This window comes from Anopheles arabiensis, chromosome 2, assembly GCF_016920715.1.
Source record: "Anopheles arabiensis isolate DONGOLA chromosome 2, AaraD3, whole genome shotgun sequence".
Taxonomy (NCBI): Eukaryota; Metazoa; Arthropoda; class Insecta; order Diptera; family Culicidae; genus Anopheles; species Anopheles arabiensis.
In genome coordinates, this window is record NC_053517.1 from 82,551,505 (window position 1) to 82,578,381 (window position 26,877).

General features: G+C 42.9%; 1 protein-coding gene across 1 annotated transcript in view; it reads right to left on the bottom strand.

The window, feature by feature from the left end:
- Nucleotides 1–26,877, bottom strand: part of LOC120893399 (fibrillin-2-like) — a 99,820-nt gene that overhangs the window by 57,720 nt on the left and 15,223 nt on the right. Inside the window, exon 2 of the mRNA XM_040295244.1 lies at nucleotides 13,750–13,971. Coding sequence (XP_040151178.1) covers nucleotides 13,750–13,971 — 222 coding nt within the window. The remainder of the gene's footprint in view (nucleotides 1–13,749; nucleotides 13,972–26,877) is intronic.

Below are 26,877 nucleotides of genomic sequence, written 5' to 3' on the forward strand. Positions count from 1 at the left end.
TATAGTGAACTTTTATCAAATTTTACGCTAACATAATTCCATAATTCATCATCATTTTGGATGTAAATGAATATGAAGGTACAAAGAACATTATTAATAAAAGTTTGATCTCGGAAGAATTAAACATTCCAGCGTTTAAGCGACCAGATCATTGCTAAAAAGAACTTTGAAGAACTCGAGCAAGAGAAGTTTGGCTTGTGTGAGTATAAAAATCACAACAAATCAAGGGTCTCTATCAAAGAAACCACCAATGTGCTAAGCATTCAAACTGGAAAACAAATAACAGTGCATTAAAAAGAGATTGAATAAAAATTCTCAGACAAATAAGCTTTTGGAATATAATTGATCAAACCAAAACAACATAAAATTTCTTTTTTTTTCAATTTCGCTTTACTCAACAAATGGAGGATGTCATTAACCAAAATATTACATTTATCTCTCTTAGAAATAAAGGAAAATCAATCAATGACGATATTTTTAAATTATTAAAAAAATTTATGCATCTAAAACTAAAGTCTTTAGCTAATACATATCTGCTCAGTAGTAATCTCAGAGTGCTCATAGTCATTTCTAGCACTGTAACACCATCATTCATCTATCTTGCTCAGGCTCAAACTTACCCAGTAGCGGGGGTTTGAAAACAATTTAAACTGACAAAATGATTTATTGTGCAGCAGTTTGAAGGCTAGAAGCAATAATTTATGGCCACAATATCGTCGATAAACTGCACCTGCAGATGAGCAGATTTCAAAACCATCAACAATGAACTCACCTATGTATTTAAACCATTCCCACATTCGCTTATGTGTCTCTATCACTCCCTTCCGTTCCGAATAAAATAGTTTTTTTTTATGTGCGACACAGCTTCATCGCCGAAGATTGCCTGTTCGATACCATTTACAGTGAAGCACACCTTCACTCAATTCAAGCAGCCTCTAGCACGAGTAAACCAACGTGGTGACAGTTGGACAGCATAAAACCCGAGCCTCAGTTGCGTGGTTTGGTCGCTCTTGGGTCATAAATCAGCGCTCCAGTCACCGGCCAACCGCCGCCAGTGAGATCGTGCATCAAACCGGGCGGAGATGATATCAGAAGCATTCGAAGTCTGAAAAAAAACCGGAGGCCGGTAGGTGGGCATGCAAATATCATACGACTATAACAGTTGGCGAAAAGTGTCCCCCTGTTGCAGAAAAAGAAAGAAAAAAACATTTCCATATTCCATTTTCGGGAAATGCTCCCGAAACCAAACTAAAACGCGTGTGACGGCTACAGCTAAATCAGGAATCGTACAAACGACCACAACGCTTCGGGGACGCCAGAGAAAATTGATTTACAATGCATGGTAAAAGTAGGAGGAAGAACGCACACACACACACACACACACACACTGAAATTGTTTTCGGACCCGCGCGCGTCATCCAAATCCGATTTGGCATCCACACAAACTGCCCACAAACAGTCGGGGAAGGTGTTTTGTGGTTGTCAAACGCGTCGTTAATCGAAGTTTTGGGCCATCAAATGCATGCTACACGCGGTCTACACGGCACGGGTTGTGGACTCCAGTACCAAAGCCCATCTGTAGATCCGCCGCCCGCCCTCACCACAGCCTGCGACCTTTTGAAAATGCCGATGACGCTCGAAGTGATCGTAAAAAAAGCAACATGCCTGTTGTGTTTTCGGTCGGAACCACTTGCCCGGCACAGTAATGCTCCACATTTTATGTGCCAAAACGGGGATATGGGGACCCCCAAAAACACTTCCAATCAGTTCCCCGGTTTTGGAAGAGTGGAACAAGTGCACGTGCGCGATAGCTTTATGGGACCGTGAGGCACACGACCAGGCCGATTCTTGTTGTTGTTTTTTTATGGCAGCCATCGCAAGCCGTACGTCGGCCCAAACAGAGGCAGTGGCAATCAATTTCCACGCGACGGCAATAATCCGAACCGTGCGGCCGTGGTTTCTCCGCTTCCCAGTACCAGTCGGGCACCAGAGCGGGCTAACCACAGCGGGCTGCCACACTAAACAACGGTTCCGGTACCCGCTGGGAATGGGATTTTAATCGGCTGCAACAAAAGCTAACTTTATCGCAGCTGACATCAACCGTCTCTGCTGCCATCGACCGGTTCCGACAGTCGGTCAAACAGTCGATGAAACAAGCTGACGATTAATAGACGTGATTCATGAGGATCGAGCAAAAAAAACAAACGCTGCGCTCGCGCTGCTGGACGTGCAATAAAAATGTGCAAAATATTGCACCTCCGTAAAGTGTGGAATCAGTTGGCGGAAACACATCACCAAACGTTCACTGTTTTTGTAGGATTATCAAAATGTTTCCCCTTTTTCGAACGGCAAGCCAAATACTAATCAAACAACAATACGCCCGGTAAGTGTCAGCGCCAGCATACAATAACATTGTCGATTGTCAAATGGCTCCTACTGCTTTTATCCTGCGATGAATCCACCGGACCATGCCGAGTTTTGGATTGATTTTTTTTTGGCAAATGATTTAGCGGACTTGGCCAATTCTGGCATAGAAAGTCGGGGCGGAATAAAATATGGTGCCACTTACAAGCTAAGCGATTTCTACGCGGTGCTCGTAAATTGTCGATCTTTACGAAGCTGTCGTCCATTTTTAGCTCGAAGCCTTATTTTTGGGATACATTCTAAAATGAAAAAAGTGGCCTGTGGCTTAGTGCTTTGTTTTTGCTTTGTTTAAAAGCAATGACTTATCATAGTAGCACTTAATTCTCTCTAATTTATTTTGGTGCAGCAGCTAAGCCGTTGGAAATCATTCCTATTTTGACAGATTACTCAGTCGAAATAATAAAAAACGCGATCCTTTAACCAAACGTTCAACAAATTGCATTACACTTTAACGTTTTCAATTCGCTTCCGGCATTGTTGTCGTTTGCAGTGCATGAAATAAAACGCTTAATTAACGAACCGCATCAGCATAACCGCAAAGACACAAAGATGTCACTTGGCTTCATTCCGCCGGCGTGATTAATGGTCGGCTGTCGATTGTCCTGTTAATTAATTCCACACAACCGCCAACGTCGGTGACGCGATTTGTGCGCCATAACTGACAGTTAATTACATTAAACTTTATTTCATCAATCACATTGTACGGGGTAGTGTTCAAGTGATGCTTTGAAGCATTTTTAAAAAATACTCCTCTTGTCAAATTGAAGTGAAATTAAAAAAAAAGAACGCAACAATAAACCGTTTAAGGCCGACGGCAGATTTAAAATATCAGCCCAACATCCGATAAACATTACAATATTTGATCTAGCACCTAGTTTGCAGGTGAATGGCTCCAAATTTAATCCCAAAATGTGTTATATGACACAATCATTCTTCCTTCACCTATCCTACCGCTTAGCAGTGTCCCACGAAACGCCTACCGTCCTATCACTATGACCCAAAAGAAAACACTCCTGTGCGCCCGTACACTAAAGGAGTTATTTGTGCGCCCGAAATACTGCCAAAACCCATACACACAAACACACATTCCGCTAACAATAACTTTCGTAACAAGCTCTTAAAATGTCATCTGCTATTGATAGGCAGATAGGCGACGCCGCACGATTACCAAATGTTGCTTTTATTTCCTCCGCACATGGTTTCCGACGGGGACGGCGGTTTGACGGGGATTTTGGTTGCCGAAATTTATTCACCTCTTTACACGGTAGTATCCCACACCGGGCAGCAGTTACACAGCAAATGGGAACGATAAAACGGAGCGAAAAAAAAAACTAGAAGCACTGAGTGCGACTGCTGGCATGGCTTTTAAGTAGCTCACGCGCCACGGCCGGATGATGCCTAACATGCTCCGTAGTGTAAACAGATCACCCTTCACCCCCCCACGGGGTAGCCTCAAAATCAATTTCGAACCAATCGATATCGACCCAACAACACTCGATCGGGTTGTTCAGGTGGTTGCTGTTGGCAGCCCACACATCCTTGTGAAATAGTCCCGGGCAAAACAACACCTCTCATCCTCTCGAAATGATGAATCGCTCACGGATAGATCACGGTCCGGTATCACAGGCCAAAAAATCGAGCCGACCAGCAAAAAATAAACTGCCCCATACGGATACGGATTTGGAACAATATTTGCTTAAGCTCTCGGAGCTTGGCCGTATCGGCACGGTCGATTCCGGCCCGTGACACAAACTGCACATATTTATTAACACTTTGTCAATGGGACAGCTGGGACAGCGTGTTCGGCGCAGCGTATAAGGCGATCGTAACCTTACTTCCAACCGTTTCGGTGGAAGAAGGCACCAAAACAGATGAGAAGAAAATTAGACCCATACACACAATTGGGGCGTGAGGGAATTGTGACCATTTTTTCCATTAGCAATAGCTATCGTTCCGTCGAAGATGTTACAAACGGGAAATGAGTTCTTTCACACCCAACAAATGATTGCATCGATCCAAACAAACTGAAAAAAAGCCATAGAGGTGGACAACTAAATTGATTGTTAAATTGGTTTGCCAGGTCAAACGTTCCGCTGTCTGGTGCAATAAATCGGATCAGATTTGTTGGAATGACAAATTAAGCCCCGTCTCTAAGACAGGCCAGTAGCATCGAACAAGAGTGCACCATACGAGTGTGCTTTGCATAATTAATACCCGATTGTCGGTTAATAATATTGCCCCGGGGCAAGTACATAATCGATGATCGATGGCTAACAACATTTCCAGAAGAAGCTGCTTTCGAGTGGTGCTGGCAACTACTCACCAGCACTAGCTTCCCATTCTACCTGTCTGCCCTCTGGCCACATGCTTGCGTTCGTCGTCATTAGCGTATGATGATTAATACCGATTGATGCGCTAACTAACCGGGTAAGGAGGTTTCCCACCCGCAGGAGGTTCATTATGGTTCGATAATCGCTATCAATTGGCAAAATAGTTGTGATGTTGAGCTCGCTAAACCTTTCGGAACCGCTCGCTAGCGTCGATTATGGCAATCGATTTCTAATCCTGTTGTGGTGGGCCAGATGCAGTCCCAGACACACATTATTAGGCGAGCAAACAATCCCTTTCGCTACTCCCTGGATACCACCGCCTCGACTCGGCGGTTATTTAGATCACCCGATGCATTTGAATAAAATGTCAATTTATATTAATTTTCACACCAGCGGCAAATAGTTCACATTCCCCGCACATTCCTCTTTCACCCAGTGGGATAGGTGCATCCCTTGGCAAGAATGCATTTGATTGAATTTGAGCTTGAACTGTCGAATATTGACTGAAGCCCCGGGAACAAGGTTTTGTCATCGAGACGCAATGAGAGTTCGATCGATTGGCAGCAAGCTCCCACGGATATGGCTGGCTCATTTAGGACAAATTAATTTCAACTAGTGGGTATCGGTGTTACTGTCAAGTTATTTAGATGCTGACATGTTTCTAATCACTGAGAATATTTCATAAAAAATAAAAACATGATTAGTAGTATGAAATTGTTTTAAAATATTAAAACTATTCAAACGGGTACACAATCACCAAATTATAAATCTATGTAATCCTTTTCCTATGATAACCAAAATTGTTTGAAAATATTATCAGATTAGAACATGTGCACCCAAGAATGTTTATTATTTATTAGTATAGTCATCTAGCAGGTGGCCTACATAATAATTCACAGCTTATAATTAAATCTGAATAATCCCGGACCTAATCGAACTGTACATCATAAGTAAAAAAAAAATTACAAAATACGCAGTTCAGACAAACAAATAAATACAAGGAAAAATAGATAATTAGTTTGATAGCCAATGTGTGCTACGCAAGATTGACTGAAGATTACTAACACTAATGCTGAGATCACCAATGTTGTTTAAGGAAGAGTAAGTATTCATCATTGTGTGTAATGGATCTTGGGAACTAAATTCGGTTCACCTAAATTTGCTATTAAATAATGCTCTTGGTGTCTCTTGGTGCAGCTAGGAGCCAAAAAGTGAATATTTTCAAAAATGGATGGGCGTCAATTAAACCGCAAATAAGTTCATGTAAAAAGATGAGATTTATGTAAAACTGAGCCTTTATTCGTCTGTGTTGTAGAGATTCCAGTCCGAAAAAAGGCACGATAACACCTAACACGATAACTGGGGTATGTAGCATTACGACACCAAAACATGCGGTACCAAAGGGCGCGTGTAAATGTAGCCAATTAGCCCGTATGCTATACCCACTGTCGTTTGAATCGTTTATAACAGTATGGAGTATCATACAAATAAAACATATTGAGGTAAAAGATCAGATTTATTTACATACGCATCGAATTCAATATGGTAGGACTTCAAACTGAGTTTTAAATGTTGTATGTGCTGCTTTTTTCTAATATTCTAATGGATTAATGCACTGTAAATTGCTCAAAATTAGTGAAGCTATGGCCATCATAAAAACATTTTGGTTTTCTAAACCGCGCAAATGTATTAGGTTGAAGCATACATACCAAACAAGGAGAAAATGTATTAAATCACCATCAAAATGGTGAGTTGTTGGTGAGGAAAATGTTCAGTTTCATCAGACAGGATAACTAGGTTGCAACATATGCGAATGAATCCAGGAATATGAGAAAACGCTTACTCTCTGAGCTGTATTTCAAGTCTAAATCTTGATATTTAGGAATGTTAAATATAAAACCTCATACAAGGGATCCAAGAATACGTTCACATAATTACAATAAGCGTATAAATGAATAATAAGGCATTCAAATTCTTCCATTTCCGGTATAATATACTTTAATCGTCAATGTAAACCAATCTTGGCTAGTAGCATTTCAAAACGGACCTCCAAATGCCATTTTAACATTTCGCAATCGGCACACACTATCGTCGTTTAGAATTCAACTGTGGGCGATTATTTCCGCCCAGTTCTTCTCTTCTTTTTTTTGCCAGCCCAAAACGCATTCCCCAAACACCATCGCAACCGACACGCTTCGGTAGTAAAGACGAGACGCACAAGAGATATTGGACCGGACTATCAGTGTCCAACGAAATGCCGCCCGGTCGGCACTCGCTGTGTCACATTTGACACTCCAAAATGGTGCCAAATTTAAGGCAAATCGTAAAATGTTTTTTTTTTTTTGGAATATTGCCCTTCCCTTGCTGTCATCACCTCGCAGCAGCCGGGCGCAAGCCGGTGCTGGAATGTCGCGGCGGGACTCCAGAGATAGATGGACCAAGAACGGCCGTGGAATTGGAATCGAAAGAATGTCGCTTGACGTATTAGGTTCGTCGTCCACGGTGGCCGCGTGTGATGAAATCTGTTTCATTCTCGGGCAGTGTGGCAGAATCTCAGCGAAGGCATCGCCAGAATCGCGTTTGGAGCGGCGTATCGGTTGCGCGAAGCTGTCAAATTTTACTGCCGCTCTGCCCCCGGGGTTGGGTGCTCCAACACACACACCCAAAAGCCAAACCCCTGGAGAGTGATTCCGTAGTGCGGTGTGGTTGTAAAGTTTGACGTTCTTTGAATGCTTCCCGCTGAGGGGGCTCGAAGCGAAGTGCTGGAGTTGCTGAAGTCGCTTTTATTGAATCTAATCGGCGGAAATGTAGCTGAAAGCTGAAATTGGAATTTTCATTTGCCGGACATTAAAAAATAAGAAGTAGAGAGAGAGAGTATCATCATGCCTGTGTGGATGCTATCAACTGTCACTCGATGTGAATGACGCCCAACACAACGCTTCGGTGGCAATTTCAACCTCCGTACTAGTGTGCAATATTAAGTACCTTTTGCTTTACGACAATCATAACCGTTTGGAGCAAAATTATGCACTCTATAATAAGGTTCCATTGTTATACGACAGCCCCATTGGACATTACCTTAGGTCCCGCGAGACAGTGTGGCCTAAATGATGACCTCAAATCCTTTGCACCACGTCGCATCTCAATAAGCTTTCACGACCGACGAAACTGATCAAGATCTAATGATAACAAACAAATTACCAATCGCATCTCATTCCCGCTAACCACCGCAGCACTCCCTGCAAACCTTCCATTCCTAGCAGGTATCACGCAATCCAGCCAGCGTCTAGACACTGCTGAGACACACACGCGCACGGCACGAACTCAACAGAAACGGTTCACCCATGTTCCCAGCCAGCCACCTTATCGAGATCGATATACTCAATAGTTCGCTCGTGCAAACAAATTGCCCCCTATTTCCTCTTGCGCAACTTCCAAACGAACCCCCAACTTCCGACAATTCCCCAGCGACTTCGAAATTCCCATACACACACCACCAAAATGTCCGAAAACCGCAATAAACTGTGCCGGTACCCATAAATTACCCTCTCTCGCACCCGTACGACTCCCGCCATCGCACATAAACGAAGCATTATCGAAGGAACGTGTTCAGCGTGTCACCGAGGCAGAGGGCTAAACCGTGCTACTACTGGGTCTAGGTATTCGCTGTTGCACAGCTCTCAGGCTGTAAAACAGTAGGTGTTGGTTTCGGTGCTCGCACATTCGACATCTCGTCGCTTTTCGGAGTTTGGATCTTTTCTAACCAAAGGGCCTAGAAGAAGCGCACGCGTATGCTCCAAAACTGTCCAAGATATGAAGCGACAGACGCCCGGGAGAAGCTCGGTACAATACGGCTGTGAGTCACACAAAGGGAAGGATGAACATCTTCTCAAACGCGCGCGCATAGCCTGCAATCTTGACGCGACACAGCGCCGCCTTAGTGAAAACTGATGGCGATGAAAATGGTGATGCTGATGATTATGATGATGAGGATGGGCACCCAGCCCAGCCGAACGGCTGTGGTAAATTAATTTTCGGTGTAGTTTTAATTGGTTAAGGTGTGTGTTTGTTCGCCTCCAAACTGGTCATGATTTTGGAAAGGGAAGACAACGCCACCACCAGACAACGCAGCATGTGGTCACAGTAAGCGGTACGCCGTAAGAGGTTTTTAATGGTCTAATACTCCTCCACCCAAAGCACACACTCACACGCGCGCTTAGACGCCTCTGCATTTTCTGGAACACACGCACATCTGGCTGTTCTCAACTGGGTGTCCACAAAAACCGCAAAAATCACTGCATGCGTACATCACACTTTCGCTCGGCCGTCGGAAATAGAATCACCCAGAAGGAGGCGTTGCCAAGCGTCTGCCGCGTCTCGCTTTTCGGTGTCATCCTGCTCCACTCCTCAGCTCTAGCTAGGCTTCGACATTCTGAACGCACATTCACGGACCACTGCCCACGGATTGACCGACCCAAGCATCACCACCATGGCATGTGGCGGTAGAATTCCATCACCGGAGCGATCGACTATGCAAACGCCTTCCGAGCTCCGAGCAAACCACACACCAGGGCCACCGGTTTGACGGTGCCATTTGCATAACTTCGCTCCAGACTTTGCCGTCGACAGCTACTGCGTCACCCGGGCGGCTGCTCCCACACTCTCCCCACTTTATTAGATCCAGATCTGCTGGGCAGGATGTTAATAAATGTGAAAATTGAATTCGAAGATTATTAAATATACTGCGGCGATGGGGCGACATTGGAGACGCCGGGTGTGGGACAGCATGATGTTGGAAGGTGTCGTAAAACTTCATCGACATCCTGTAGAAGGCAAGATGAACTTCCAAACGTGACTTGGACTAAAATTAGTAAATCCTTTCCATCCGGAGCTAGAACACTTAGATGACTTCATCCGACTGTTGAAACGGTTTGGGGTTTTTTTGTTTATCACGGAACGTTACAGGCATTGTCAATGGCATTCCTATCGATGTTGTCCATCTTCTGGATGGGTTTTACGTCGTCCAATAAAACGGATACACATGTTAATACACGCGTGTCTTCAAAACATGCGGAATTAACACCTTCGGATCACCCCGATACAACGCAACGGAGATGCGCAGCCGATTTCATAATGCACTTTGCTTTCATCGCTCTTCACCGAACCAATCTGATTCCACGCTTTAAGTCTTTCTTCAAGCATTGAAAGAGAAAGACTGTGTGTGTGTGTAGGGGTGAGAAACAGTTACCTTTATACCCAAGGTACGGAGAGGAAATCTAATCAGCGCATCAATTTGGATGCAAATATCCAGAGCACCCCGGATACGGAGTCACACAAAATGGGAAAGGGTTACAAAATACCTCACCAAGCGTAATGGGATCTTCATTCTTCCTGTCACTTGGCTAATCCAAACATTCGGTGTCTAAACCGACACCCAGGCCCGTCCACGAATTCCCTTTTCAGTGCACCCTTTTGCTTCCCCGGTGTGAGAGCCACGCGCAGCACCGTTCCATTGTTCACACGTGTCTTGCATATATCTAACACGTTTGCTCGTTCTCCAGGTCCATGGCGAACACAGCGATGAAGCGCGTGGCTAATAACGATGCTTAATTTATTGATCCCTTTTTTGGGAAAGGGTGTCGCGAGCAGCGGAGATAGCGCGACAAGAGGCGAGGAGAAAGTAATCTAAGCTGAATCTTTGCCCGAAAAGAAGCATCGAACAAACGCGCACTGTACTTCAGCATGGTTCCCTCTCTTCTTTGTCCAGATTTGGACGGTGGGATCGGAAATATTGCAGGGTTTTTGTTACATGGGACAGACTGTTTCAAAAATAGCTCATTTTTATCATTATTTCTAGCTTTTTTATTTGACAGAAAGATCAAACTATGACATTTGGGATAAATAATACAATGTAATTGACATCTTTCAGTGGTTAAATGGAAGGAGGTGATGTACTTTAACATTCAAACCTAGCGTTGAAGCTAGTATAAGGCAAAGTGAAGAAATTTTACTGGAATAGATATGATAATCGAAGAAATATAATCAAATATGTTAAAAGCTGTTGCAATTAAAATACATTTAAAACTTTTAAAGTTCAATAATCACTCTAAACACGAAAGATAACAAATAGGCTACAACAACTTCAGAACATACAATAAAATATTAAATTTGAATTCATCCAAATAACAACACAGTTTCTATAAAATCTATGTTTTTTATGTTTATTGGAAAGAAATTAAAACAAATAAGATTTTATTATGTTTTGCAAAAGTGTTTCTAATTGAACTAAATAGACATTTCTTGATTTTTGTTGCAATGATTTTTTCTTCTTCTAAAACTCTTTATTATTATCTTGTTTTATATTGTTCTTTTTGTAACGCTTAGTACATGATTAATATTTTACCTACTTTGTTTCCTTTTTTTCTTGAACTTTAACTTTAATTCCAACTTTTTTTTCCAAATTTTCCTAATTTTGTTCTTTTAATTTATTTTCATGTTGTTTTTTCGACTTCTCGGTCGATTTAAAAACATTCGAAAGATTTTGACTGTTCTAATGCTTCATTTTTTCTTACGGTCAGGGGTTACCCAACATTTCAGTTCGTTTGCTTCACAAATTGCGCTATTGACGGCCATTTTAAAGTCACTTTTAGTGGTGAAAGTTTAAATTTCGATTTGATAAGGACAGAGTAACTGACGCAATCAAATTTCGGCTTTTTTTAAATGATTATTAACTTAAATTTTTTTAAATGATTTATGTATCAATTTTCCTTCCAATAATCAAGTAACGAAATAAAATATGAGTTTTATTTTAAACATTATCAACATGGCACCAAAAACGTATCGATCCAAAAAAAAGTAATCACAAGTTTCCGTCGTAAAAAGAAACCAAATGCCTATCTTAAATAGAGCGCCCGATGAACGTTTATTAGTACGTCCTTGTTGTAAACGGTGAAGGTTTGCCATGTTAAACCCAATCCAATCCATTCATCCTCGAAACCCCCTGTAAAACAACGTATAACGTAGCAATGTGGAGGTGTAAAATGGAAAGCGGAGGAAAAAGCACGGACCATGAAGTACCTGCTATCACTTCCAAACAATCTCCATCCAAGATGGACCGATTTAAATACACAAACTCTACACTTTTATCCTCCACCCTGCTCGAGAGCGTGCCAAACAAATGGAAACCCGAAAGAAACCGAATACCACACCGCAATCCCTGTTGCACGATGCTCGCAAATGAATGAGTTCATAAATAATAAAAATGCTCCACATTCCCAGGGCCTCTCACCAGTGCCGCCGACATCGATCTCTGCCTGGGATCTATTTCAAGGCGAGATGGATTACACGATCGCACACAATCGAAGACCACTCGCCGGTGTGAATCGTGCACACCCCTCTTATCCCACCGTTTCCCCGATCAGTAATGGAGTTCAATATCGATAAATCGTTCCGTTTATCATTTCCATTCCAAGTGGCCAAGTGGCGGAATAGACACTAAAGCACTCACGGTGCTCTGAGTCTGAGGTGTATCGAACCAGCAGCTTCCCCAGTGCAGTGTCTAGACCAACTCGCACGAAAGCAATCGATTCCCAACGGGTACGGTTGGTACAAAAAACTGGAAAAAATGCTGCACCTGCATGCTCGATAAACCAACCGGATGTTTTCCTGGTCCTGCATGCCTCCATTGCAATGTACGATGTACAATTTATTCATCGTTTGCAATGCATCTCGCACTGTCTGTTCGCTGACGTTCTGGGTTTGCATCATCTCTCGAACCCTTGAAGAGGGCCGGCAGCTCCTGGACACCCGCAGGTCTGGTGAGACTGGCTGGTACCACAACCGTGCCACACAAAGCACAAAGAAAGATGCCTCCAATGCCCGGTGCACCGGTGAAAGATTCCGATCCGCCGCTTCCACTGCTGGGGCAATCCGTAACTTACAATTTTTCTTCGAGCCTGCATACTCCAACCAAACCAGTGGTCGGTGGTTTCAGATCCTTTGCCCACGTTCCGTACCAGTTTGCGAAGCAAAACAAAACGGTGCAGAATGTGCTGTATAATTTATTTAGCATGCCTAGCAAAAAATGGGTTGGTGAGGAACCCCCCTTTTTCCTAGCCCAACTGCTCGGAAAACCCGCAAATCCATCTTTCGTAGCTGCTCGGTTTCCTCACTGCCAGCATCCAGTTACCCTTCCCGGGGACGTGGTTGAAAATAAATGGTCCACTGTGGCTAACAGTTCCACTAGCCAACTGTACGTGTATGTTTGTGTGAGTATGTGTATTTTTTGCTCTATATTTACTCAATTCTGTTTCTGATGAATTGTAGCTAGTCTGGATGAAACATTCTCATGCATGGAGGATCGACCATATCGGCACTCAGAAAATGGCCTCACTTCTTCAAATCTGCAAAATTTCTGACCATCTTTTTGTGCGGTTACGTACATCGAAACCTGAAGACCCGATGCCACCGGAAACCGCAATAGATAAGACAAATATGGTGGCATCAGCGAGTGGTTCAAAGTGAACAAAAAAAACGAATCCAATTCCTAAAATAACGATAGCGCACACTACATCTGCCTGACACAATGCAAGCCAATCATGCACAATCGGTACACAGCTACTTGCACGGATGTGCTCTCGGGTTGCCTCCTGCCTGCCACCCATGCCATGCCATAAGTACCAATCAATTCAATTTGTTATCCCTCGTTAAGTTTATTCCCTTCAATTTTGGCGTCCTCGTGTGTTTCGCTTCTTTTATTCCCCCCCAAAAAAGCTCAGCAGCAGAGCAGAGACGATGCGATGATAAAGTGGGTGGAAAATTGGTTCACGTTATGCTTCTCAGACGATATGTCGCGTTCTTCACCCTTGCCTGCGCCGAAAAATAACAAACAGATCCTAACTGCCTTGCATCCCCGGGGTGGCTCTCGCTAAGCTCGGCACGCGCTTATCTTCTTGAAAAATAAAGACGGGGAAAGCACACTGACACTGACACTCACCTGGTATGCACACCGGCAGCTTCGTCGAGTCCCACTCGTCCGTCTCGATGCTGCAGCGAAGCTGGGCTAGCTGTGGCTCCTGCAACCGGTAGCCCGCTTTGCAGGTGTAGTGTGCCGTCACATACTCCTCGTTGTCGTCTACCGTGAGCCGGGCCGAGCCGTGCGCAATTTCCGGCGGCTGCTCGCAGTCCTCGTACGGTTCGGCGAGGGCGGTCGTCGGCACTGCAGGATGTAGAGAGAGAGAGAAAGAAAAAACAACATCGTAAAGTAAAACCAAACATATGTTAGATTAATCAAACATGGCCACAAATCGTAGATGATGTGTAATGGCACCGCTAATCACCGGACGGTCATCCGAGAAGCGTGTTTGCACGCGTCAACTCCGATAAGAATCACACACGCAAACACACACACACACACCACACGTACATCAAAAACCAAAAACGCTCGATGATATCGATGGTGCGCAGGATGACTCTGATTGACAGGCCTCGGGCACGGGTCTCCACCAACAATTGACCCAAAATATCAGTCAATCCCCAGCCGGCCAGCAAGCCAGCCAGCCTACCAGTTCGGTCCGTCAGTCAGTCAGCCAGTCAGTCAAATGATAAAAAGCGATCAGAACAGCTTTACACGGCTCGTGGTCCACCCGCTGCTCCCGGCAAATAGCCAATCGGCCAAAACCTATCAGATCGTGCGTCAATCACGCATCGATCCACCTCTGGACTAAAACCGGACACAACGTTGCGGTGTTTTGTCTCATCTTTCGATATCAAGCACTTCCAGAGCATACACAAACACAACCACACACACCGGGTGGTCTGGTGGAACAGAGATTATTAGAATCCTTGTCATTTCGTCCATTTGGTCTCTTCAAAGCTCAATTTGAGTGAATATTAATCACTTTTAGAGAGGGATAGTAATCACCTGATTCTACCAACAACAACAAAAAGTGGAAGATATTATTGACCAGAGTTAGAATGCGGCGATCAAATATTTACATCATCGTTGCTGACCAGTCACCAATAGCTCGTCTTCCGTTTGCTCGGTGTCCTTGATATGGGGAAAACCGAAACGTAATTTCCTTTTCGGGGCGGACATCCAATCTCCGGTTGATAACAAACGAAATCATTTACTGACCAATGTTTCTGACACGCAAACCGCATCTTCTCGAGCGTTTGGAACGGGCAGCTCGATGCTCGGTCTCTGTGAGAAGCCGTCTGCAGGTCATCAACAACCGTGACGAACCCCAAAAACTGCTCCAAGAGCGTCAGACAGGGTCCGAGTAAGGAGTGAATTTATTAAAAATAGCACTTTAGATATTTCACTCAATAATGAATTGTGTAGAGTTTACTGACGTGTCATTGTAATTCATAGGATCAGATCATTTTATCACCACTAATTTTATCATCATATTATTAGATTTTATCATCACTAATAAGATTCATATGGTGGTAAACTATTAATGTCAAAACGTCTGGTTCTTAGGTTTTGTCAACACATTTTCTGAAAAATTATATGATTCCACAATAGCAGATATTCTTCCTCAAATATCATATTTAGAAAAAAAAATTAATACACAAAATCAAACCATTTTTTACAAAAAGCTCTCGAACCCACCCAAAAACCGTATTACCAAAAAATCTGAAGACAATTTGATTATTTGTTTATTTGTATTTGTTAAGTGATTGGCCATCATTGACCTTATCACTGATCTTATAAACTAATCTTATAAGAACATAAAGCATCACGGTACAATGTAACATCAGCACAAAAAAATGACTAAGAATATAGCAGCAAGAATTACAGGTTAACACAAGGAATTCCAGTCAAAAGAGTCTGACTAAATCTGATAGCCATCGCAGTCAAAGGTCCATTATCGCTATATGCACGTCTAGTTTGGTCAAATCTTAGTATCCTATAGTTTCTTATAATACGAGCAGCTACGTGGAAATTAACTTTAGCTAAAAGGTCCGGTGAATCCGTTTCTCCTGGGATGATTTTTTTTTTCGTGTAGTAGTTTCAATAAAGAACATCACAGATCTACAAAAAATTTCGCCAACAGTCAGCTCTCTCTTATTTGAGACCCGATTGAACTAAGATCAAATAAGAGAGATTTTTCAAATTAGAGAGATTGAAAGTGAAAGAGAAATTCATACAAACTAAAAAGAGAACATTTAGTATGCACCCTTGACTATTGCTATAGGAAACTGCTTAAACGAGTTCAGATTGGAGCATCCATCATGAAATGGCAACACCATACACAAATGAGAAGGATACAGATTTTTTCTTAGGTTTTCTAAATTAGAGGGACGAAAATGTACTGTAAATGAAGGGACTGCCAATTTTCTAATCCAATCAGCGAAGGAAAATAGATCTGTATAACTGCCACAAAGTTGAGAAGTAATGGTCCAGCATAAAGTCTTCTATAAACAATTGTGTTGCAATTGTCAATGTGAATTATTTAAGGTTTGTTTATCCCTGTTTCAATCCATAAGGCTCGGATTTTTTCCTTATCCTTATTTTCCTTAACAATATATTTTTATGTTTTTTTCTTTCAAAAACTATTATTCTTGAACAACGACACATGCTTTTGTAAAGAGATTGTTAGCCAAGTATCCAAACTTCTACTATAAAACAAGGCAGCTAGAATGCGTCCAGTTACTGAATTTCGAACTGTATCACGCATGATTTAATGTACACTGTCTATAACTCTCTCCTTTCCATCATCTTTCTCTCTCTCTCTTTCGTTTCGCAAAGCCTGCCCTCAGAGAGTGTAATCGATTCTTCCAGCCAGCACCTATTAACGTATCATCTCGAGCGGTAATAACTACACCCAGATGAACGTGAGTGTAATCGAAACCCTCGCTTCCTGTCAACTTTGACGCGTCTCGAGATCATCTCACGCATCTTCAGTAAACACAACCACTGAATGTCGAATGAATGCCGAATAATACCCTCGGCCCTTGAGGCAACTAGTGCTCCAGTCACGTTCCCACGCATGTATGTGTGTGTGTGTATTTCTGAGGATGTTATAAAACACCTCAAATGGGTACTCTTAAAATAACGTAAAAAAAAACCGACACCCAAAAACCGATGACACTGATACACGGTGGCACACACGCGCCATCTAGCGCACGCAGTGGGTGACAAATTAAATTAAACGACGTCAACATTTCGCCGGGTAGATTTCACGCTTTTTGATTAACCGACCGGTTGACGGAGGGGGACAGTATATTAGCCACAGGCAGCCCACACGCAGCAACCGGTAGCATGTTTTCGATCCCACTCCCAACGACCGGCGTAAGAGCGGGCCAAGTGCACCCAACAATTCCCATTTAGAAGTGTCTTACCCGGAAGAAGCATCGCGATGAAGAGTGCTTTAATACACGAAGACGTGTGGGTGTAGGGTGGGGTTTGATTTGTTGGTGAGAGGCGAGGCAGAGGGCCACCGGAAATCGTCAGCAGTTTTATTGTCACATTGTTCATCCGGTGCGAAGGAAGGGCGGCCAGCACAAACACACGCGTGTATCGTTTATTTTACGTCCACATACCAACCAGTATCCAGTCGGTTGCAAATATGTGTCCTTCCATCTTCTTTGTTTTCTGTTCCGTATCACACTCCCTCTTACTCCCTCCCCCGCCCCCCCCCCCTCTGTGTCTCGCCAATCGAATGAAGGAAGGATCGTGCGAAGGATCCTTTCCCAAAAACCTCAGCGACCACCTCCTGCTTGACAACTTTATGCCGCAAGGCGTCGGAATGAGGGATTCCTATGGGAGCGGAAAATCCGAACCCACCCATTCTAACCTCTCATTTCCTCCTCTTTCCCCTACACTGCCTTTTCCCCTAGATCGTGGAAGATAAACGGCGGAAGATATCACATTAGCTGTCATTGTCACAGTTATCTTCATCCGCTCGGCCGCTCGGTCGGTCGCTACCGATGAAATAGCACGCCGGCCACGCCTAATAGACGCCCCCAACCCTCCCTCCGACGCCCTACCGCGCTCCCCTGGGAAGAAAAATAATGGTTTGTTACAAATTTCTGTGTGTGACTTGATGTGGCTACGACTTCCTGTCACGTTTTCCTTCGGCGAGGCCACCGCGCAGTATGATGAAGGTGCGGCGCTCGCACACACACACACACTGCGCGATGAGATTTATGTGCTCGCAATCGTATGTGTCTGATTTCCTACTTTTTTCACGCTGCTATTGTTGCTGCTAGTGGTGTATATCAGGCAATGGTGGCGACAGCGCGCCATCGAACCATCCGACCAATGCCTGATGAAATCCGATCAAAACCCAACACACAAACACACAAGCGCGCCCGGTGGTGGTGCTGGCTAATAAAAGTGAAATAAATTTTAATCTTTGCTACGTTTTGCGGTTCGAACCAAGCAAGACGGAAGACGTCTCACTGGGCTGCCAACGTTGGGCGCAAGCAGCTGTTACATCAGCCCGACGCACACAATCACGCTGATTTCCTGAGGGTTGGGACGGGGAGGGGGAGGGATGTTTGGTAGCAAATTAAAAACCATTCATCGAACGGTGTTTGTCGAATGTGTGAAACAAACGATCTTATTTGCTTTGCCCGTTTGTTCGTGTGCTTCGTTGTTACTGTTGCTACTGGGTATTTGTAACAACTGTGGCTGGCAAACGGATGGTTTTCGCAAGTAAAGCATTTGCACTCCGGACACGTATCGCTGGAATTGATTCAATCATTCCATCAACAAATCGGCGAGCGGGACGGATACGATGTATCGGAGCTTTGAACAAAGTGTGGGGTCGATTTCTTTTAAAGTTGTCCATCAGTTTAGTTTTTAAATGGAAGCATATTTAGCCTTTTATTTGATTGCTAGCACACCTCTGAGAAATTGAATGAAAGCTTTCTACAGCAAATATTTATCAGAAACTGATAAGAAACACATTAACTGTAAACAAGAGCAAACAATGAAGTTTCAGTTAGCTTAGGTGCAAACAAAACAAACTTAAATATTTTCAAATAATCAGTTTGAAAACCATTACCTAAGCTGTGTAGAATCGAAAATGTTAAATCGTTGACGGACGTTTTATGACTATTCCTGCAAACAACTGTGCTGAAGGACGAGGTTAAACAAACAGTTTCATCCCAGTCTACTTCTAAAAAATTATTGGAGCATCGATTAAGTGCCAGTTTTTGGCCCATCCAACAGTGATGTGGAGCATTTGGGGTTTTAAATGGACTTTCAGATAAGTGCTGTGGTTGGGGACGTAATCGATATTGTCAAATTTTGCGTCATATTTTTAGTGTCGGACTGGTCGTATTGCTAGCTTGTCAGGCTTTATAACTTCTGAGTTAATCACCAATTATTAGTTTTCAGAATACTAACAGCTTACGACTTCTTTGACTTCTTCGAATTAAAGGTACAGAATTATTCTTCTTGATTTGTACGCATTCCAAAGCATGAGCAATCGAACTCATCAGGTAATTAGGAGATAATTGCCATGACAAGGGTCATATAACACAGGTTAATAGGGCAAATGTATCAATAGTTGTACAATTTCAGGTGGTACAGATGTGTTTCAATAGATTTAAAGTGCCAGGAAGGAAAATTTATTAATATTTTAACACATAGCGATTGGAATTTGTTTTATCTTTGTAAACACAACCATTTTTACCGTAAAATACATCCATTTTACGAAAAAAAAAAAAAAATATATATATATATATATATATATATATATATATATATATATATATATATATATTTGTGACTACTTCGTTGTACCTATAATGGTGGTATGGTTCCTATAGTCGTCGTATTGTGTTCCTATAGTAGTGGTAAACAAAGATGCCTCAAAACAGTGTATAAAATCAATGTAACTTAGTTTTGAAGCTGGTTTTCGTGTGATTAGCAAGGATTACTACCATTATATTGATTTTTTACATAATTTGATCGGAAAAAATGTATAAATTTGGTTGATGAAAAAATTGAGTAAGTACTGTATAACACCTTTCGTCAACCCACACCCAGAAGAACGTGAATGATTTGAAGTCGATTTTTCACTCAGCCAGATAAGCGAATTTTGGCTTTTTTGGGTAAATTACTTACAGCAAACTCATTTCTGTTGCTTATTTTAGTGAAAACAGTACAACATGTTAAAAACATCCTCGAACAAAAATCTAAAATGACCGGTTTTTTTTTGATTTTATATGGGAACATGCCTGTTTTGTGTACCTAAAATGGCACTATGGAAATAAAACACTTGATAAAATGTATAAATATGGTCAAAAGGCAATGAATTTCAGTAAAGCAATAACATCTCATAACAGCTATGTTAAAAAATTAATAATTCCGTTATTATGTAATTCTCAAAAAAAAATCTGTAAAAAGTTTTTTCTCAAAAAAATATTTTTGGGAAATTTGGAAAAAATGAAAAAAATTGGAAAAATGGATCATTCGAATCGCTGCTTGAATAAAGGTAGGAAACCACTGTCCTGGATGAGCAGATTGAAAGTTGACGAAGAAAGTACGCTTGAAGTGTCTTTTGCAATATTCATTCCTTCCAAAACATACTAATCTGTGTTGTTTGGAAGGAACTGTTCGATCACGTTGCCCCAAAAATTGCGCATGGCTTTTTCATGAACTTTTACTTTAGTAACATGTTTTACTTCAAACGAGTTTGCTCTGGAAAAGGCTGAATTTGCATAAAGTTAATGTCTTGAGAACAAAATCTATCGTAACACGATGTATTGAAAATACGAACGCAGATTCTACATAAATAATTATAAATAATTTTATGTGGCGTTAAGAAACAAGACTCTAATTAAACTTCTCTATTAAGCTTTGATTATTGTGTTGTTTTAGGTTGTATTACCGAATGGAGTCTTCTCTAAGGATTTTCACGAGCGAATCATTGATTTGATGATGAACCTGTAAGAAACACTTACATTCTTCTTTAATAGTTGCCAAAGCAAGTTTTGTTGTACCTAAACAAATAAATAAAAGCTTACTAATGTTGTTTACGATGCTGAAACTCCCTGTTTAAATCAATTCCAAATGACATTACCTTGATAAATTGCGTTATCAGGCTGCCCATCAGGCTAGCCCATCAGGCTGCCGTTGCATACTATAAGTCACCCTATTTAATTTGCAATCAAATCACTCATTCAAGCAAATATTTAACACTCCTTCCATCTAACCACGCACCCGAACCACAATCGTGCCACAAATCCCCGAGACAGAAGTTGTAACGCTGCTGCAATGGAACGAAACGTTCCCCATTCGTTAAACATTTATCGAAACGAACCGAAAATTCGCTCAACAAAATCCATGGTGGGCACGTTTATGTACCAACTCCGTCTGTCTCCGTCACACCAAACGAACCGGGGGAGGGGGCAATGAATGAATGTCATCGAAATGATAGCTTTTTCGCATCTCAACGGCCGCTCTCCTTCCCAGACTCCCTCCATCATCAACTCACCGGGTTTCACCTAGGTCGTAAATTATGAAACCACTGGCGTTTTCTCGAATCTGCATAGTCGAAAAACCATTTTGCACACACAAAAAGAGACATCTACCAAACAGCATTGCCAATGCCATACCCGAGGATAAGCCATGATGATGTATCGCAATTTATGCCACAAATGTTATTCCATCCTGTTTTACCAGAGGCCAGCCTTACCGAAAGCTAAGCAAAATCGAAAACTTGTATAGCATCATAAATTCATTAGCACATATTCCGAATGCTGCATACCGTTCCGTTCAACCCGTTCCATCAAGGAAAGAGAAGATTTGACAACAGTGATTGTAGCCTGCACACCGCAACACTTTCCAATCGATACCGTATGTTTTCTGCTGAATTATTCCACCAAGACAAGACATCGGCAGAACGGGGACCCTTTTTTGGGGGGACATCGAAAACGTTCGTTGTGTTCGATAAATAAACCATTGCTCCGTGTTGCCGTACAGTTTTGCTTCCGTAAAACGAAGCACCGTCAAGACAAAGACACACTGGAGCAGCGGTGGAGATGGGTTTGGGGCCATGTCCCATTAGTCTTCCCAAATCTCACACAAAACCGACACGTGACACGTGGGCTGTCGCTACCAACAGACGTCTGTGAAATCACACGCACAAACACACACACACACAATCTTTCGCCCTTATTTGGTCATTCGTCAACGTTTGTCGTTGGTGGCACGGGGGTGGGCTGATGGGCGCTCGTGAAACGAAGACGTAATGCCCCAAAATGGACAACTTTCGGCCGAAACGCCGCCCCGACGACAACGCTCCACTTTGGGAGCTGATTTGTACGAAATTTGTCCACCCCGATGTTGAACGCGAGAGCGGGTTGAACCGGTCGGAAAGATTAAAGGTGAAATGCGTGTCAGGAGCTTGTGTGAAGGAAAATTCATCACCTTCCGAACCGGCCCGGATTTGAACCCGTTGGGTCGTTCGAATCGATTTAGGCCCCACTGAGATCTCTGTTTTGATTTACTCTTTTTTCTACTCTCCTGTCACCTTTTTGTTCTCAGCCAAGCTGTTGCAAATGATGCGAGGTGCTAATGTATTGTGAACTGCATCTGTGTGTGGTGCTGTGTTGTACCGCTATCAACTTTTGCCAGCCAACAATCATAAAACAGCCATTAACTTACACACTCCCGGGCGAAACGTGCGCCTCCATCACCGGGCCGTGACATCGATCGGACTGTCCCGACCGACGCTTTTGTCACGTTCGCCGATCACACAACCTTTCGCTGTGAAGGCGCCGGCACAATCGACAATTTATCGACCATATGGTCACCCGGGTGGTCTGCCGCCGTTCGAGAGGAAAGTATGTTTATTTAGCAAGCGAAAGGAAAGGAAAGTAAAAAACATGAAGCAGCAAAGGAATAAAGCATAAACAGCAGCCAAAGCCTCAACACGCTGATGGTGCTGCCACCGATGGAAACAACGCTGACCACACTGGACCACACGATGCGGGCGAAACTTTCTGACCTCATGAAAAGTGATCCATTTCCCACGTCCTTCGTTGCTGCGTCGTTTACGTTTTTCCCCGTACTTCCTTCTCCTTCCGACCAAACACGGGTTGGGTGGCAGTTTGTGATGGCAGTTTATCACATTTTTACCATCCCGGGAAAACCCGAACAGAAGGACAGTAAAAAAAAAAACCCCGATGGTTGGATGCATTAGAGGAAGGAAGAAAGGACTTTCGTTGCTTTGTTATAAACAAAAAGCTATCAAGAACTGTGGCAAAGCTGCCGCTGTTGAGCGATGCACAGACAGAGCGAGAGAGAGATAGACAGAGAGTGAGAGCTATCAAAAGCTCATTTTTCAAACCCGGCATGGCGGATGTGTTTGCGTTTTGTAAAGCGCGCCCGGCGCATCCAGCTGGCACATTAGTTATCATTTAAAGTTCATTTGCTGTTGGCGTTTTGTTGGCCTGAGCACGTTTATGATTGTTTGGTCAAAAGTAATGATTTTGCTTTGCTTTCTTTGTGACGGCATGATTAATTATTGCACAACCCAAAAGACGCCCCGATAAGTGCTGGGAAAGTGTGTTGAACAGTGGACGAGCGATGGGAAATAGATGCTCGCATCTTATTTCAGTTTAACACAGTTTAAATGCTTGTCAAAATGATCAATCCATGGGGTGAAGCTAACACCCAACACAAACCTAATCTAATCAATCTTATACTTGACTCTGGAACAATTATCAACACAAAAATGGTCAAACCACCCGGCACAGACTGCTCATCGCCAAGCACAATACATTGTTCAACCTTTTAAGCCAACCAAAAGCCCGATTATGCTAGTTTTTCTTCCGCGTACTCGATAAACCATTCACAATCTACCACCGAACCGCCATTGAATTACCACTTATTTACAGAGCGTGAAACAGGGTTTGCTTAAAAATTGTCGCAGAAGAAACGACGAGAAACAGCACCACCACCGTCAACCAGTTTTAACGCCAAATCTAATCAAACCGTTCACCAAACCGTGATTCCGGAAAAAACCGCCCGCGCATACCAGAAAGTCGAAACTTTCACCGTTCCCGTTCCCAAAGCACGATGGAGGCGCATGGTCATGGACGGGGTTTACTCGCGCATGGATGGGACGGGTTTTGTCTAATATCCACAAACCGTCCCTATCCCTCCGCCAGTGGGCGACGACCACGGCACTCTTCTAATCGATTTATGGTTCAATTTTCTTTCCGGAAACAATTTTCTTTCCACCGTTCAGCCATCCGTTTGGGAAGCTGCGCTGTTTGGTTTGGTTTCGTGCCGTGCGCTGGGGTGGTTTTGCACCGAAGGGAAAGTTTCTCTTGCGCATTACACAGAACACTGTTTCATTGCTAGATATGTGTGTGTGTTCTCATGATGGAGGTTGGTATGATTTCATTTAATGCCGTTTATGATTGCTTGCTAGCAAAGCAGTCGTGTTTCTTTGCTTATTTCCAATTAATTGACGTTTCTTCTTTTCGTACAGATTTTCCAAGAAATTATAGCCGATGAAAAGGTCCTTTTGCTCCGGGTACGACTTTGTAGACGACAATTTGATCGTCCATATTTAAGTCAATGTTCAACGCTACCAGTTACCAAGGCACCAAAGTGTCGCTCTCTCTCTCTCTCTCTCTCTCTCTCTCTCTCTCTCTCTCTCTCTCTCTCTCTCTCTCTCTTCCTTAAAAAAGCTGCTTCATCGCTTCAAGCTTTTAGTTTTTCCAAGAAAAAGCCTTAGACTTTTCGGCGTAAAATTGTTGCTCGCACAAGCAGTACATTAAACTGGGTCCGACCATCATCACGACAATACCAAATTAAATAACACTCAGATTAAATGAGTGTTAAGCAAAGCAGCAAACCCTCCAGGAAGGTGAAAATTATCCACAGCCATTTTCTAGCCACTGTGGGGATTTGAAAGGATAATCCCGGATGCTTTAATTAAAGCCTAGCATTGAATTGGTAATGTCAGCTTCACCTTAAAAAGCGTGACACAGTCCTTAATGGCTCGGACTTGTTGATTTTTGTTTTGCTTGGTTGGGTCGTTTGTTTGCATTACTCTGCAGTTGAGATAGTTGAGATTAAACTAAATCTTTTACTACACGCACAGCATAAAAGCAAGCTTCACCGTAGCTCAGAAAGATCAATCTATGGAAACCTTTATTTCCGATTTGAACTCCAATTTATCAACCCTTGCGTTCACTTTCACCTTTCGGAAAAACACTCGGCATAATCCTCCTGTCCTTCTTTCGCTTCTACGCTTCTCAGTAACAACAACACAAACAAAAGTCCATTACAACAGCTATCGATGAACCTCGCTGGTGCATGGTGCGTCTGGCCACGCAAAGCCTTTGGCAAATCGTTCCAAAAATAAACAACGATTGTCAGTCGTGTTTCGTCTCGATTTCGTGGCCACCTAACGTCCATTTCACCATCTACACCCACCCCCGCTACCTAAAACCACTCGAAGCGCAGCTTAAGAACGGATTCACGATCACGCATATTTTCGTGATTCTAGTTGGCGAGTGTTTAATGTGTGTGTCGCCCGCATGCAATGATGTCCCTGTTGCTTGCAGTTGCATTGGAGAAGAAACTCTCCTCTGTACACCCTTTTCCCCTCTTTTCGATGTTTGCATTATTCGTCTGATTTGACTCTCTCTCGCACTTTTTCTCTTTTTCTTGCTTGAATAACTCTTTGTGACTTACGAAACGTATCGAAAAGGGCAACATGGGGATGGCTGGGTGACTACTGCACCCCGGGTGGGTGGCGTTGGTTTTCCTTTTTTTTCAACGACAGTGCTGGCAGGGTATAGAAGGGGAGCTAGAAAAAGTTCACACAGTGGGCGAAATAGATCGGCTTAATTTGTCAAATAGCGCACAGATGAGGCAATAAATCCGCCCCGAAGCGGTGAGTGTTTTATTTTGTTTTGTATACAGACGGGCGCGCGCGCTCGCGATCTGGCTGAGAGGCGGAGCAGCTCTTATCGGTGTTGCATGTGCAGCCGACGCAGAAAGTGACTGTAGGATTAGAAGGGGCCGGGAATGGAAGGTTGAAGAGGGGGGCAATCGTTTGGGGTAGATTCGGATAAGTGCTTCGAGGTAAAATCCGGTTGCTAGGTTGGACAGCATCAATAGACAATAAGGGAGCAAGTAAAAGAGAAGGTAAAAAGGTCGCCCCAAGGTACGTGTGATGCCATTCAGTGTTTCGTTATCTTTCTGAAGACTATTTCCCTCATTTGTTAAATATGGTAGAGAAATTTTAGCGTCTTTGGTTTAGTTTTGAGAATTGATTACATTAAAAACCGTAATCACTGAGAGAAAATACACTAATATCGTAATAATAAATAGCAAAAATGAGGAATTGCATTATTCATAATTAATTCCAGACTTTCGAGACTTTATTCCAGAACCACGCAGCTGGACAAGTCAGTTCTTGCAACGGAGGGACGGTCCATCCTAGGCTTGAACCCACACGACAGCCATGTTCTTTTTAAGACGTACGGGTTGACGACTATACCACGGGACCGCCAACGTACTTTTCATTTATTTCTTTTATTAAACATTTTTATCTTTTCATTTCATTTTATGCGAAAAACTCATTATGCGGGAGGCTCTTTTTCATACAATTGGCATGAAAATTGAAATAATTGGGTTTATAAGGTTTATAAGCAGGTTGAGGTTTATAAGCATCACAAACTATACGGAACACCCAAATGGGGCAACAGTAATCCATTGATCAATTCTTAGTATCGAAATTCTCGCCTTCATGAGCAAATAGATCAAGAATGTTTGCAAGAACACACTTCACACTTGTCAAACACACGTTTCTTAGAAAGGTACACTACACACTAAAATCCGCGTCCTGCCCACTTCCATGGCTGAAGCCAAAGAGAGGCTCCAATATTGTCAAATAAGAAGGAAAGAACCTCACATACTCCACTTGTTGATACATAAGCGCAGCTAAACTCTCAGCTCCGCTCAGATCTGAAAAGAATTATCGGGATGAGGAGTGGACGCGCCAACGGCCCACCCCGGCTTTTTTTAAATTTTTGTATGACTTCTTGAGTTTTGGGCTGGTAGTGAGTGTTAATGTGTCACCTCCCTTAAACTTTTCTTTCACACTTATACCTGTCTCTTTTGTAAAGAGCTTGC